Source organism: Bombus pascuorum, chromosome 1 (genome assembly GCF_905332965.1).
Source record: "Bombus pascuorum chromosome 1, iyBomPasc1.1, whole genome shotgun sequence".
In the NCBI taxonomy this organism is placed as follows: Eukaryota; Metazoa; Arthropoda; class Insecta; order Hymenoptera; family Apidae; genus Bombus; species Bombus pascuorum.
Genome location: NC_083488.1, coordinates 9,622,108 through 9,638,326, shown reverse-complemented (window position 1 = coordinate 9,638,326; position 16,219 = coordinate 9,622,108). Strand labels below are relative to the sequence as shown.

The window sequence follows — 16,219 nt, the reverse complement described above, 5'->3', positions numbered from 1 at the left end:
ACTAGATGAAATTATAATATGAATTTCTTACTTATCTGATTATAGGAGTATGTCATGTAAGCACACGATGTATTCATCTAAAACGTTTCTGGATTGGCAAGTTGTTTATATACGTGCATTATTTCATTATAAAAATTTTGTTCGCATAATTGTTAAGTACTATTATAGAAATATTAATGTCATAAAATATTTATTTAACATGCTGCTACCTATAAAATTATTTTCTCCTAAACAAAACATTTTATTTCGTTTAAAATTTGCATTAGCTGCATTGCATTTAATAAATACTTGTTTTTAAGTTTTAAATATTACTATCGGCCAAGAATAAAGTCACTTTGATCATTTACTAAAAAGTGATAAACAAATGCAGCTTTTTTTCGGTCAATTGTTGCTTGGACGATCTGAGTACGACTACTTTGATTTCTATCACATCTACTTCTCGGTGGGTCTCTTAAAAAAATTGATCCAAATATTGTTGCTACAATATAAATGAATAACAAATAAGTTTATTAATCATAGCAATAAATAATATAGTGTAGAGCCTTACCGAGGGTTTTGGCATCCAATTCATTATCTTGAGTATGATTTAATAATTCTTGCAAAAAATAACAAATATAAACAAAAACTGTTCTCCTTATTTCTGGAAGTTGCATTACAATCTACGACAAAATATTTTAAATAATAAGGAACATAACATATAGCATTATCTTCTCTTAAAAAATTATAGATTTACATACCTGTTTGCACTGTAAATAATTTGTTGCTGCGGATAAGCATACACTATGAAGATTATACGGGATTAAAGGTTCTGCTGTAGATTCTAAAAGTAAAAGTAATGCTTCTGCAACTGAATGTACGCTACCAGCTTTGTAGAAGTTAAGGAATCAGAATTATATTTATAATAATGTATAAGATTGTAAGTTAGATATTTAGATTAGGATACGCATTGGATCTTGGCTCCAATTGTCTAGCCAATCTCTTATTGCTATAATTTCACTGGGAAGTCCGGGTGTCTCAAAAAGCCCCGTCGTTTTTATACCATGTCGATACAATCTGTCAACTAATAACCATATTTCTTTAGGTATAGCATATGGTTCTTGAGAAAGATTTTTATTATTTTCCTACAATTTGATGAAATAAAGTAATATTAACTTAACTGTAGTATTTTAGTTTTATATACAGGATGCCCCATTTAAATTATACCATTCAAATATCTTGGAAACTGTTGATGATATTAAAAGATATTTCAGATCAAAATTGAACGATTTGAAAGGACACATAATTTGATGTAAAAAAATTTTCCAAATGACCAGCAGCATCAATTGAATTAATTTAAATAGGATATCCTATGTATATAATTTATATATATATGTAATACGCTTACGAGTTCCATTAATCTACCGATAGGAATTTCTCTAATTGGTACTGGAATGTGAACTAAAGCTTCCATTGAAGATCCAAAACAGCTTCTTTCATAAGTACCTAAGAAAATGATACAATCTGCCTTTTTGTTTCTTAAAAGCAATGTAGTAGCGACTAAAAGTATTGCTACCTGTAACAGTTATGAATATATCCTTTCCTCCCTCAAGATGTAAAATTAAAATATCATATAATTTATCTTCTCCAGAATTTAATTTACATGCCGATTTTTTGTCGACATATATTTCGAATCTAGTATCACATTTCTCTCCTAAATATAATGTATAAATAGAATTATAAAACATCTAATCAGGTTAAGAAAAAAAGGAAAAAATCATACCTGGTTTTATAAAACCTTTAAATGGTTCTATATCCAGCCAATCTTTACAATAACTAGCATCGCCTAATTTTTTTATGAATTCGAATTGAACTGGTACCTATGAACAGTATAATTATTATATACACAATAAGTGTATAAGTTTAAAAAATTTATTTACCTGACCAGTATTAGCAATAATAAGTTCTTTACTGCTAGGTTCAAGAAATTTCAAAGTATCAAATATGATTTCTGTTGTATCAACCATTACTTGTGGTAAAAATTCATTTTCTAACTTATCAAGTTTTTTCATAACTTCTTCATGAATCTTACGATATTTTGTCATATCTATGATCCTAATCTATAAATTTTTAGACATAAAAATATAAAGCTCAAGAATATATGATTTATATATTATTAAAAAATATTTATATTTACCTGAGAATCAAAAATTGCACTGACGGGTTTATGATCTGAAATTTTTAATTCAGGATGACTTTTATAATCTATTGATGTAATCGCTTCTCCTTTCCATAGTATACGATCACACCATGCTGGAGCTCTACCTTTCTCACTGTGATTATATACATTTATGCTCAATGAAAAGTTTTTAAATACAAAAAGAAAAATTGAAAATGTAATTGTGAAACCTTGAGTCCCAATTATCGGTGCCTGGGTCATATTTATATGTTGGTTTAAACGTAATTTCTGCTTCTTGAAATCCTTGTAAAACACGGCCTAATCGTCGTTGTTGACCTAATTGATCTAAAGCTAAGATAGGAGCATAGTTTTCTGCATCTATATGTTGTTTAGCAGCTAGAACATCCATTTCTGTTATTCGGTAATTCAGGTCTCCTAACCAATAGATCTGACTATATTAAAAATTTTTGTGTTTTTAAATATACTTCTGTTGATCTATACTCTGAAACAATATTTGAATAAAACACTTACTCATGATCTTTAAAACTTTTAGGTGGAACATATTTTGCAAAAGATAATCGCGCACATATATCTGCATAATCTTGATTTCGTCTTTCATATTCTTCGCAATGTGCTGCTAAATGAGCATTAACAAAACAAATCGATGTATTGTGAATAGAGCAGCTTACTGCTACGCCTCCTTTGTTACCCTGATAAGATTTAAATTGCTATAATACCACACATATTGAATTTTGAACTGTTTAATCATTTACAAAACATGATAAATATTACCATTTTACCCATGATACCAGTACCTACTGTATCAACTGATACATCTTTTATATAAGGTATATGACCATGTAAAGCATATATAAGTAACATCATACCGACTAATCTCACAATAGCTACTTGTTCATACACACCATCTGGATGAAGAGATTTTGCTACAACTTGCCTATAAAAATATTAATAGCACAAATAGCAATAATAACATTGATGTACTGTTCAATAATATTTTTAAATAATTATAAAAACATAAATATTTTCTTATAAATTGTATACCTCCACTCTTCTTCTCTTGGGGTATCATTAAAAAGAAATGCTTCTTTAGTTAAATCTAATTCTTGAAATCCAATTGCATATACATCAGGAGGTGTTTTATCATAACTCAACCACTCATGCAATTTAATACCATTTGGTGGTTGGCCATTTACATTCCATGTACCAATAAATATACTATAATAAATTGGTTATAGACTGACAAATAGAAATATTTTATATTTAATATATAAAGAAAATAAAACAAACCGAAATGTTTTACTGTATGTATAATCATCTTCTTTGCATGCCATTTGATATCGTACTGCTGATTCTCTGGCAGCTACTGGTGATTTGCCAGAAGCAATGCTGCGTCTTGTTACAACTAAAACTGGACTTTCTAAATCTACCAACTATAAAGAATATTTTAAAATTTCCATTATTAATTTCTAAAAAATGTCATTACAATAAAAATTAGTATAACTACTAACAGGATCGGTATTATCTTGTATTTCTTCATTGGTATTAGAACTTAAATTACGTGTATTTCCTGTCAATTTTTGAACCCATAAAAATTCTGATGCTGAATTCTTGGTTTTTTGATATACTATAATGATTAAAAAACATATATTAACTATTAATAGAAAAATATTGTTGATAATATAAAATTAAATGATAAATAACATGATTACCTTCTATAGCCCTAAATATCTCAGACACTAAGGAGCTAGTTGCTACTCCAGGCCTCATTTCAAATACAAGGTGTAATTTCCTTGATGTAACATTCAGATAAACATCTAAACCATCTTGTTGTTTTTCATCAGTATCTAATAAATGAAATTTGATAAATTGTAGATAAAATATTATAATAGTTTTAGTTCAACTATAACTTGTAATTACTTATAAATTGATTATTAAACATGTAAATAATTAAATAAAATTACATACTTATATTACATTTAAAATCTTGATCAATAGGCAATACTCTTTCTATGGTAAGATCACTATAAACTTGAGGAGGTGTTCTTGAAGTAATTAAAATAACCAATGCATGAGTGGTTCCCTTGTTAAGAAGTGCTATAATTCGTGCAGCTTTAACCCAACCTTGTATCAATGATGCATCCATTGCCTTTATAAATAATTAAGGTTTTATAAATATATATCTTATATATATTCTTTAAAAACACAAGAGACAATAATTCTGCTTTTTAATAAAAGGATACAATTATTACAGTCTCCCCTGAGACAAATTTCGATTGTACAATCATTGATTGTTCTGATGATGACATTTTTATCAATAAAGTATTATCTATTCCTTGAAAGACTTAATAAAAAATCCTTGTGGTGGATGAATACTCTTCATATAAATGTAAAATATTAATGAAATTATAATTTAATTCCATCAAAGATTTATTTATTATTATTATTATGTCTAATAAGAGCGGCAATAAGAATAATGTACATGGTTGTTTATACTAATAGTAATGAATCAAAATAACCTTAATAGTATTAATAATATAATTTTCTTAAAACTAAATAAAATGATTATTTTTTATTAACGAATTTTCGTCATAAAATGTTATTTTCTTTCTAGATCAAACATTACCTTATCTTATTTATACTAAAACTCAGCTATCATTGCATTTTTTTCATATAGACTGCTATATTTTTTAAAAATATGTTACAGTACAATTACTAATTAATTTATACTATATAGTTTAATTTATCACTGAAGAGAAAGGAGTGACAAAGTACGATAATTGACATTAGACATGATTAAATTTGTTTCCCTCGTGTGTGTCAAAGAAATCAGTAGATATATAGCTTTCTTAGTTTCAATATGTGTATGGGTGTTGTATATACATATATTCGTCAATGAAAATGTGTATACACAAATGGAGTGTTTCCATGAGATAAAAGAAAGATAAAAGGATTTCTCATTAAACTTGTCAAAATCAGTTAGATCTAGTTAGATCTTCTAAATTATTTATATAAAATAAAACATTATTAAAATATTTACATTTTACATATGTATCTGTATAATTTGTTTACTTATATATATAATTAGATATAATTCTTTTGAAGTAAAAGGAATATGTATTGTTTTTCGATATATCCACATCGTCTTTCATGAAATAATTTTTTGTAGAAACGAGAACTTTTATCAAATGTAAAATACAATTTTAGGCGCGCAAATGAAATTTCCCTAGGAAGCAGGAAGTACCTACATTATAAATTAGAAAATATGCCAACTTCCTGAAGCGCCGTAGGTAAATCTTTCTTTTTTAACGCATCCATTGACCATGCCGTTTACTGCAATGGCGGTATAGATACTTCACGAAGAAGAAAGTGGATTTTCTGCAATGTAAGTGAATATTGTTTTTGTTTTTTCTTTTATGCACTCATATTAAATATGAAATTGTATGGTTTTTTTGTGTAAATTTGTATCGAATTTATGGTATTACAACATTACAGGATGATTACGATTTGAGTGGGCAAGGTCTAGTTGTACTTTTATAGACTATAGAATTCAGTTTCTTCCATATTGATCAGTGTACTAGCGAATATAACATAATCTTACTCATAAAAAACAAAAAAATCCAGTTACCGATAATAATTGTTCCTCAAGGAGTTTTCCGGCTTACAAGAATAGGACGCCAAAGAATTCGCGGTAATCGTTCCCGACGTCTTAGGTTAGGATGATTTAAGTATTGTTCGATGATTTTATGTAATATAATATAATTTGCAAAAGTCTAGTTTGAAATGGCATTTATGTTTTCATGTAATGTTCGTTCATGTTTATTTATCGTTAATTTTATAGTATATAAAACATACTTAAGTAATGCATGTTATATTAACAAAAAAAAAAAAAAAGAAAAAAAATAGAAGAAAAACAAAGCAACAAATAAATCTTATAAAACCTTTTTGTTTCTAGTAAATGTACTCTGTATTTTAATATTTTATAGTATTACGTATTTATACTTTCATATATATTAGGTTTGTATTTGTTATACATATAAATTATTAACTTCATGAATTTTTATTAAGACAAATGTAAGCTTTTATTATTTTAAAAAGTATTAATATGGAAAAACTTTTTGAACAAAACGTATTTATGTTAGAAGAAGATATAATGTTGATTTTAACAAATGTACATTGTTTCTTTCTTTTGTAATAATTATACTTTTAGGTAACACTTGCTATTTTACTATCTGAATGGACAATAAGGTGGATGTCTCAGAAGTAGAAAATATTTCAATGATTGGATCGTCTGAAATCTTTTATCTGCCTGAAGTAGCAGAGATATCAGAGGTGTTAGATTCTACTGGTCTCAGTCCACTAACGTCTTCTTTAGATCATACTCTAACTCTTCAAGAGGATAAACTGCTCTCTTCAGAAGTTAATATGGGCATAGAAGATACATGGTATCATTAATATTACTTGTTCAAATATATATATATATATATATATATATATATATATTATTATATATATATATATATATATATATAATATAATATTGCTGTATATAACAAATCATATTGGTATACATCAACATTTTTGTTATAGGACTGAAGCAAATAGTTCTACATCAGATTATGCTATTCCACTTCCACCACCACCTGGTTTAAATGATTTCACAGATGTTGGTGCAGATCCTATTGGTGATAGCGGAACTGGTATAGAATATGGCCCATTTTTACCTCCCGGTACTCCAGCTCTAAATAATTTGTTTTCAGAAGGTGGAGATTCTCAAGATGATTCTCCCATGGGTGTGTATAAAATTTTATGTACTTATGTATATACTTCTAATAGTTTCATTTTGAAACGAATTTCTTTATTAAGTTTATTGAATAAGTAATATTTTTGTGTGTTTCTATGTTATAGAAGATGTAGTTTTACGTGCTGGAGTATGTGGTCTTCGTAATCTTGGTAATACTTGCTTTATGGCTGCTGGTTTGCAATGTTTGACTGCAACACCACCTGTCCTGCGACATTTTTTGGATTTACAGCAGAGGGGGGAAAAACTACCTCCTCCAGGATCATTGATGGCACATTTTAGCGTACTTCTTGGCAAAATGTGGTCTGGGAAATATAGTGTCCTTAGGCCTACTGAATTTAAACAGACATTAGGCGCGTATCATTCACAATTTAAAGACAATAGACAGGTAATTATAAGATATTTTTATAGATTGTTTAATTATTATTGAATAATTTAAATAATTATTATGAATAATAATCTACAGCATGATTGTCAAGAATTTCTTGCACTTTTACTGGATTCTTTACATGAACAAATGAATACAGCAAAGTGTACAAAAAATTGTCAAACTCCTTCATCTACAACCACTGCCAACTCTATTAATTCAATTGAAAATTCAAATGGGAAAATGATGTCCCCAGTCACTGCCACTAGTAATTCCAATTGTAATACGGATATATTGGAAATGTATGATTGCTTACCATCACCAGAATGTCCAAATAGCCCTAATGTTACTATGGCAGGTTCACCAAGAGGTAAAGATATACTTAATATAGATTTATAATAAGTAAAAATTATATACATGGTACGTACACAGAAATTATAAAGATTAATTGATTTTAGATTTAGGTTCACCAATAGGTGAATTAGATAGTATTGCAAATTCGCCACGAGGATCGCCTTTGAACGATGGTGAAGATGATGAAGAAACACTTGATTCTGATGAAACTGTTGAAGCAAAGTCAAGTACGTTTATTCACAATGAAGTTGATGAAAAAAAAAGTGAAGTTACACCTTCGTTAAGGCTGGAAACATTAATCGAACTTTCGAAAAATGTACCAAAATATCATGGTCTTTATGATATTCATAAAGAAGCGAAAACTAGCAATGCAAACTTTTTAGTAACACAACAAGAATGTAATAATGAGATTCATTATGATTCTCAAAAATTTCCAAAGGAAAATGTTCGTAGAATGCCTTTAGACAATTCAAATCTAATGGAAAATCATGATTTTGACAATAAAATTCTCAGTATCAAAAGAATAAAGGAAGTCAATGTTCAAAAAGTCAATTGTGGTGTAGATTATGCATCAAGTGGTTCTGATATAGAATATGATAATGGCTTAGAAAAATGTAATGTGAAACGTATGAGACTGGATGATCAAGAGAAAAATCATAAACGTGATGGTCAAGGAAGCATTAGTTCTCAATGTACACGAATGTCACAAAGCTATGGAAATGGCGCTATAGAGACACAAGATGAGCTTGAAGCTGACAAACATTGGGCAAAGCATTTAAAATCTAATAGAAGTATTATTGTTGATACTTTCCAGGGACAGTTTAAAAGCAAGGTAAATCATTATATCATATATGATACTTTGTTCATATTATGGAGACTGCGTTGGGGTAATTGACACACAATTGATTTTTACCGTAAAATGTTTCCTATATTAAACTTCAGCAGTTATACCTTCTTGCTTTGCGAAGCATAAAAAGCAGGTCTCATTTTGCTGATATATGATAATGTTTAAATTACAAATATACATGTTATTTATATATAAGATTGAAATAAGTTTCATTGTTATATTTCCTTTATAGGTTGTTTGTGCAGTATGTAATCACGTTTCTGTTACATATGAACCTTTCATGTATTTATCAGTACCGCTGCCCCATGCAATGGAAAGACAATTAAACGTTACATATGTTCCCGCAAATGGTGATCAACCTATAAAGTGTGTTGTTTCATTAAATAAGCAATCACGTATTGGGAAATTGAAGAAGGAGCTACTAAAAACACTTGGCAAAGAAAACATTGCAGTAAGAAATATTGCACTTGCCGAAGTTTTAGAAAATCATATATCAAAGATTCTGGTAAGCATATAGAGCTTAACTCTTCCTTAACTAATTCCTATTGCATGTATGTATATATTAAGAAATTTTTATTCGTTTAGTCAGTCCATTGTGAGTTTATGGTATTTCAAAGAAGTCTGCAGATTTAGTAGATATTTGGATAATGAGGTTACTAGAATAATCCTTTAATCCAATATGTTTTTTAAGGATGTATCAAGTTATTTGTTTTAATTAGGAATAAAGTTCACTTTTATTCCATATCATGAAAAACGGTGCGTGGGTCTATATGTTAATGCGAGAATAATTATGGAGGGTGAAGAAGACGGCTTATCGAGTAGTCTCGATAATCGTTGATACTGCTCTCCAAGAGTAAATGTTGTGGAAGAACATTCTCGTAGCGTAAAGTTTAGTTACGAGGCTACATTCCATCACACAGATTCAATTTCTTTGTTTCTGTATTCTTTTATATATGTTTAATTTGGTTTTCGTTATATACTTTCTTGTTATTGGTCAACTATGGCTATCACTTCTCGATTATATTATTTTACCCTTGCACCGTAGGTATCGGGAATTATGTATCTTGTTTGCTGTAACTTATCACACTAGACGGAATTGTCATTGTTGGATTGTACATCAAGGTTTTAAATTTAAGGATGACAATACACTCTTGAGACACATCAATGATACAAATCGATCTATATATGCCTTTGAACTCACGGAACCTCCTGATGCGTACACTTCAGTATCAGACGGTGGTGGAGATCGTATAACGGAGGCTGATTCCTGTCAAAAATGTACAGTTATGGGAGAAGAAATTCCATGTACAATTTGTCTCGAAGAATTGGACGGAGATTTGAAAAAGCATAGCGGAAATAGTTGCAACTTTGTTATGTGCGATACTTGTATTGAGGTAGGCTATTCTGTAGCTTAATTTTTATAATATGTTCGCGAGAATGAACAGCATTAAAAGATCAAAATTTCCTATTAATTTATTTTTTTACATTATTATTGATACTTTATTCGTGTAATAGTAATTGGTACAATACGTAAACCCGATGATGAAAACGGCAGCTTCAATCTAGCGGAAGGGGTGTACAGGCAAGGTACATAGTTACCACGTTTTCACCTCGGGAAGGTCTGAGATTCAGTCAATAAACGTTCTAGCCGGACGGTATCATAAGGGTACGTACGGGAACCAGAAATAGCTTTTTGTTACCAATTAGCCCAGGAAACTTCGCTCGAAGTAGAGGTACTTGGAAACGAAAAGATGGAAACCCGTATGATTCGCTATTTGAGTACAATCCGTAAGCCAAAAGATTTATACTTTGGAACTCAATTCAGACTAATCTGAAGCTGCTGTATACTGAGGGTATTATATTATCCTTTAACAATCATATCACATTGCAAAAATTGAACTTTAAGTACATATTTAAATCTCACATGTTACAATGTAAACTTTCTAAGTTATTATTTTATGTTTAATTTAACAGAATTACTTCAAAAATCAAACGGAACCGCAAATGTGTCCAATGTGTTCAACTTATATGACTGCATCATCCTTTATTAAAATAGATCAAACAGGCAGACCAAGACCTGCAATTAGGATCTTAAATGTACCATTGGTTTTGCGACATGATACAACAAATGAAACGACAAACAATCGTAAAGGAACAAAACTTTTTGGATATCCGCATTTAGTAAGATTACCTTCAAGAGTAAACGCTAAGGACTTGTATGATATTGTAAGAAAAAATGTACCACAAGAAGGAAATTATACACTTCATTTTGTTACAGGACAGGTTAGAATCTCTATTTATTATTTTTTGTGGATATTAATCTCAATATAAATAGTTTTTGATATAGAATTAAATATATTAACGAATGTACCTTTCTTAATAGGGGCATCATTGTTCTCGTTGTATGTATACTACACATTGTACAGGGTGCAGTGTACCCGAAACGGGTATGGTAATCTTGTGTAATGGTGATACTCTAGCTGTACGTTATACGGAACAGGTTCCTAAGACTGCATCACCCATTGATCATGTTAGTGTCAGCAAACAAAGGCCTCATCATCCTTTGTCTTTATATGATTGTCTTCAAGCATTTAGTCAAAGGTAAAATTTATCATTAATGATTAAAATTTTCTAGTTCCACAAATTTTTCAAGTAACTAATAAATGATATTTTATAGTGAAACATTAGACGAATACAATCCTTGGTTTTGCCCAAAATGCGAACGAAATCGATGCGCTACGAAAACTCTCACAGTTCATAGATATCCCAAGTTCCTTATAGTATATTTGAAACGGTATGTTTACTTTTGATTGTATGGCAATGTAAAGATAAAATTTGTTCTATAAAATACGATAATTTTATTTTGTTTATTATAGATTTGTATTTTATGAGTGTACTAGTATGAAGTTAGACGATAAAGTTACATTTCCCTTGGTTGGTTTGAGCGTTGGACAGCACTTATACGATCTTTATGCATGCGTTTGTCATTTTGGAGGTATATATCTTCATTTTATTTTATTCGTAGTTAAAAGTGATGTAAGAAATGTTCTTATGTATCGTTAATGTATTATAAGGGGTCTCAGCTGGACACTATACAGCATACGCAAAAAATCCTCGCACTGATATGTGGTACTACTACAATGATGAAATTACAAGCAAACAAAAACCTCAGGAGGAAGATTTTAGCAACGCATATATACTTTTTTACAGTCGGCAAGGGACCAATTTAAAATCGTGCAATATATAACCAGTGCTGGAACAAAGAAACTGGCAAATAGATAGTGCCAGTGATATACAAAGTGTGAGAAACAGAAGAGTAACTTGGAAATCAAGAGAAGAGTTTACAAGGTGCTGCGTTTATATGTTGATCGAACTACGTCATATTGAATGGAAAACTGCTTACAAATCTTTCGATCTATTTTTCCTAATAATTCGTTCATGGTCTGCCTCTGTGTCTCTTTTCCTTCCTTATATTATTCAATTTGATGCTGTTCAATTCGTAGTAAAGATTTTACAGACGGTATAGCGTGCGCGATATACACGTGGAAATTCATTGACTGTCAATTGTATCTATCACTAGGGATAAATTCGTGCATTTTATCGGTGATTGTTTACTGAATTGAAAGGTATAGTGTAATTACCAGATTGTTAATGACATTAATCGTGAAAAACAGCAGTTGTGCAAGGAAGAGTTGATAATTTGGGAAGAACTAAGCATATTTATACCAGATTAGTGCGTAAACATACGTCGAATTTGTACAGTAGGTGATTAAAGTAGACTTTGAGGTTTTGAACAGACGTAATTTATTAGTGAATAAAGGCGAACGTTATGGTTAGACACACTTAAAAATACGATTCTTAACGATGGAGCGTAACCATTCACTGTATCACTATTTCCTTTTTATCTGAATGGATACAAGACTGCTAAGATGTTCGTAATCTGCATGTACATTGTAGCAAAAAGGATTTGTATTTGCAGATTATTTATTAAATTAGTTTTGTTGTAATTTTATTACAAGGTATTCATTTTACTTGTTATATGCGCTCGTATTCTCACGCGTACAATGGACACACGCATGCGTTATAATACATAATCATTATACCCGTTGTTAATATACTATTTGTGGCCCGATGACTGTATTATACGTCTTTGGCAGATAGGTCATTGTAAAAATTTTCGTAAAAGAAATGGTTCTAATTTTTCGGTTAAAACCTGTCAACTACGAAGTGATTATATTGTATTATATTTGTGTTCATTCGATTTATGTAATTTCGTGATTGTTTCTTGTTTTCTAATCAACTGGTTTAGCTACGATATACAAGTTATTGACGAATCCTTGGCTATAACATTAACATCTCTTGATATTATTTAACGAAAAACTTAATATACCGTTAGAGATTGAAATCGCCAAATTTCTAAATTGTTTTGTTATATTGAATTCAATAATATTAGATTTTAATAATTTATAGTACATGTTGGGTAAGAAATAACATTATTCTAATTGCTATTTGGAAGAATTGTAATTGTATTCTTATAGCCATCGAAAGTTTATTCGAAAGAGAAATATATTAGTACAAAGATTGAGATATGCAAAATCGAGGGAAACTAAGGCCACCGATAGGGTAATGATTAGGTACGTTAAATATATATGTAAAAGTCGATCTTTGGTATGTACATTAAAAATCTTATCGTTAAATGTTTCGCGATAAATATTTGTATTGTAACGATCAAAAACGTTTATTTGCTCGATGGTGTCAAAAATACGCCATTAATTATTGAAGAGCAGTACTCGGAAATTTTTTAGATATTTTAACGATAACCATTAATAATGGTATGTTGGTGTTAGAATATATTTCTCAAAATTTGTTTCAACCGTTCCTTTTTCTAACCTAACAAAACTACAATTATTCTACCCTTTTGTTCAAATGGTGATGTACATATCACTGTTTCTTCTGTGCTTGGCTACTTTTCTTTATCTATGCGCGCTGTGTATCGTTGTCAAAATTTCGATTGTTTAATGTAAAGACACTGTAAACCATACCACTGCTCCAGGATGTTCCAGGCCTCCAATCTCGCAATTTATTGTTCGGGTTTCACCATTTAAAACGAATAGTGCATCACTAGATGGGCTGACCATATATTTACCAAATATGCCACTTTGTACAATTGGTCTATTCGGGTTTCCCCATTTTGTTAAATTAGGCGACGTTGCTTTACCCACGCCTGTTATCATTTCCACTTTACCTATAGTTAAAAATTAATGTTCTAAATTTTGATGCAATATTAAATTATTGTGTTTTAAAATTTTCATCATACCGGTGGACAGATCAAGGAAGAGAATGTTTTCTTTGTCAATGGATGATGCGTAAATATCATAACCGTGCGTCGTTTGTGATGGATAGAGCGCGATATCGCTGATATTCAATGTCGTTTTTACGTCAAATGCGAATTTTAAACCATCGGCTAAAAAAAAAAAAGGATTGGTTAATTGTTATGAGTAATACCGTTAATAATCTTACAAGGAAAAAATAAATTCTAGTTACATGATACTTCTTGTACAACTAGAGTTACGCCTGTGTCTTGTTTGTCTAACGTGACAAGGTGCCGAGAGTCGGGTGAAATAGTTGGTTTTCCTAAAAGATTTGGTTTGTATGCAAGAACGGTGTCAGTTAAATAATCTAACAGCAATTGGCCTGTTGGTCGGTTGGTAACCGGTTCTTGACATTCGATTACTACAAATCCATCTGAAAAAATCGTAAGGTATATTTATAGATTGTTTCAGTTATCTATCAAACATTTATCAATTTACATAACTAAAATAAATTACTCACATAGGACTGAAAATTGGACATTCACTGGAACACAATTATAAGAACTTAAATCAGCGCTACGTGTATATTTCATATTCTTTAAATCAAGTTTATACATGTTACGTTGATTCGCATGACTCACGTAACCGTACTTGAATACGTTCTCAATATCCTAAAAGATGAGAAGTATATGGTAATACTTACGTTTACGTAGTTTCAGAGTAGATGATAATTTTCAATGATTCAGAGACTTACTTGTGATTCAGGAATATAAATATTTTGGATTATATCAAATTGCGCATCGATAGGCTCTGGTCGAATCGCTCGGTGCTTTTTTTTCTGAGCAGCATCTTCTATCACTTGCACCGTTTTTACATCGATGTCTTTCTCGTTTCGCCAGTTCAATATCCATACTTGATCGAGAGAGGAAACATACCAGAGCTGAACAGGGTTTTTGTCGGTTGGTACCACCTAATATATAAAGAAAGTAAGATTTATTTTTAATCGTAGTAGTTGTATTTAACGAATAGAAGCAATATTGACAAATTAAAATTTACTCACATCGACTATAACCATTTGTATTTCACTGATGACAAGTACGCGATCTTTATCTGGTTGACTGACGTACACATATCGATTTGCTACATTAATCGCGCGTCCCCATGAACAAGGGACACCCTTAATGCCACACACGTATTCCTAAGTTATGAAATTTAATATATGAAAACATGAAAATGAATTTGTTAGTCCAGGCTACCGTTTATAATTATTAAATATTTGAAAGTATTCACAACGTCGATATAATAACAGTAATATTTGAATAAAAATGCAACTTACACTTGGAAACTTATTGAACAATAGCAATCTTGACTATGAAAGCTTAGAATCATTTATACAATAGACAATTATTTAATAACACGTTTAATTTTACCTGTGTACCAGGTATCACATCCGTAGAGCGAATTTCATGTCGTGGTCGGCAAGCAGACGGTTCGTATACCAAAATGCCCCATTCGTGGAAAGAGAAGAATCTTCGCTCTTCATTCTCGGTTGCTAGATAAGAACATAATTGTTATTAATTTATCGAAATTCATGATCAATAAATGATCTATATTTTATATTTGCAAATACAATTACTTTTCCTTTTTTATTTTTCATTAACTGATACTGCGTTATACGTATTATACTACCTTATTCAACATGTAGAAGAAGAACAGGTTTATACATATGCATAATAAGTAACTAATTTATCTACATAACTGATAAATGATATATATATATATATATATATATATATATATATTATATATATATTATATATATATATAATATATAATAATATACATATGTATAATAAAATACATATACAATAAAATATAATAATATATATATATATATATATATATATATATATTTATATTTGCGAATATAATTATATATCCTAGACAGAGAGACTATTTATTTTTTGCTTTTATTAACGTATAGAAGGAGAACAGGTTTATACATAACACAATAATAAGTGATTTACTTGGAGTAGGTTGTTCCTGAACCACCAAGCTACTGATATCTCTGGTAACACCGCCGATACTACTAGCTTGACACATGTAGGCTCCAGTATCGGCGTAATCAACGTTTTTAATGATGAGTTTAGTACCGTTGCCAATGATATCGTACTTATCCGGTTGATCATGGTTCAGTGCCTCGTCGTTTTTCAACCACTGCACTCGTGGAAGAGGTTCACCAGCCACGTGACACCTTACGTTTGCTTCTTCTTTCAAACGTTTAGCTTGAAATCGCGGTGTTACCTTCACTTCGGGAATAGCTAAAAAGTAATTTTGTAAAAATGATCGTTCCTGCGTTAACGAA

General features: G+C 30.3%; 3 protein-coding genes across 7 annotated transcripts in view; 1 reads left to right on the top strand and 2 right to left on the bottom strand.

Annotated features, from left to right (window-relative positions):
• Positions 1 to 173: 173 nt before the first annotated feature.
• Positions 174 to 4,983, bottom strand: LOC132904524 (type II inositol 1,4,5-trisphosphate 5-phosphatase). 2 transcript variants are annotated; one of them, XM_060955108.1, is made up of 19 exons: positions 4,800 to 4,983; positions 4,417 to 4,550; positions 4,142 to 4,322; positions 3,886 to 4,020; positions 3,685 to 3,800; positions 3,464 to 3,606; positions 3,218 to 3,391; positions 2,948 to 3,110; positions 2,687 to 2,865; positions 2,386 to 2,607; positions 2,174 to 2,309; positions 1,917 to 2,096; positions 1,760 to 1,856; positions 1,553 to 1,690; positions 1,385 to 1,482; positions 944 to 1,121; positions 738 to 865; positions 548 to 659; positions 174 to 478 (listed from the first exon to the last, which is right to left on the bottom strand). In XM_060955108.1, exons 2-19 carry the CDS (start codon positions 4,480 to 4,482, stop codon positions 312 to 314), a joined length of 2,613 nt encoding a protein of 870 aa, XP_060811091.1. In that variant the 5' UTR covers positions 4,483 to 4,550; positions 4,800 to 4,983; the 3' UTR covers positions 174 to 311. The 2 variants fall into 2 exon arrangements, with proteins under 2 accessions (XP_060811091.1, XP_060811081.1); XM_060955098.1 differs by lacking the exon at positions 4,800 to 4,983 and having other exon boundaries at positions 4,417 to 4,583.
• Positions 4,984 to 5,438: 455 nt separating this feature from the next.
• Positions 5,439 to 13,415, top strand: LOC132904483 (uncharacterized). 3 transcript variants are annotated; one of them, XM_060955045.1, is made up of 15 exons: positions 5,439 to 5,558; positions 5,669 to 5,886; positions 6,384 to 6,618; positions 6,764 to 6,873; positions 6,934 to 6,966; positions 7,082 to 7,362; positions 7,441 to 7,711; positions 7,800 to 8,527; positions 8,775 to 9,047; positions 9,679 to 9,936; positions 10,517 to 10,825; positions 10,926 to 11,143; positions 11,220 to 11,336; positions 11,419 to 11,537; positions 11,617 to 13,415. In XM_060955045.1, the coding sequence occupies exons 3-15, from the start codon at positions 6,410 to 6,412 to the stop codon at positions 11,787 to 11,789; spliced, it is 3,099 nt and encodes a 1,032-aa protein (XP_060811028.1). In that variant the 5' UTR covers positions 5,439 to 5,558; positions 5,669 to 5,886; positions 6,384 to 6,409; the 3' UTR covers positions 11,790 to 13,415. The 3 variants fall into 3 exon arrangements, with proteins under 3 accessions (XP_060811028.1, XP_060811010.1, XP_060811020.1); XM_060955027.1 differs by having other exon boundaries at positions 6,764 to 6,966; XM_060955037.1 differs by lacking the exon at positions 5,669 to 5,886 and having other exon boundaries at positions 5,463 to 5,558; positions 6,764 to 6,966.
• Positions 12,330 to 16,219, bottom strand: part of LOC132904499 (follistatin-related protein 5-like) — a 47,095-nt gene continuing 43,205 nt past the window's right edge. For both annotated transcript variants that reach the window (XM_060955058.1, XM_060955068.1), the window contains exons 10-17: positions 15,882 to 16,175; positions 15,285 to 15,406; positions 14,915 to 15,052; positions 14,609 to 14,824; positions 14,375 to 14,525; positions 14,087 to 14,287; positions 13,860 to 14,006; positions 12,330 to 13,787 (exon numbers count right to left, since the gene is read on the bottom strand). In XM_060955058.1, coding sequence (XP_060811041.1) covers positions 13,558 to 13,787; positions 13,860 to 14,006; positions 14,087 to 14,287; positions 14,375 to 14,525; positions 14,609 to 14,824; positions 14,915 to 15,052; positions 15,285 to 15,406; positions 15,882 to 16,175 — 1,499 coding nt within the window. In that variant the 3' untranslated portion in view covers positions 12,330 to 13,557. The remainder of the gene's footprint in view (positions 13,788 to 13,859; positions 14,007 to 14,086; positions 14,288 to 14,374; positions 14,526 to 14,608; positions 14,825 to 14,914; positions 15,053 to 15,284; positions 15,407 to 15,881; positions 16,176 to 16,219) is intronic.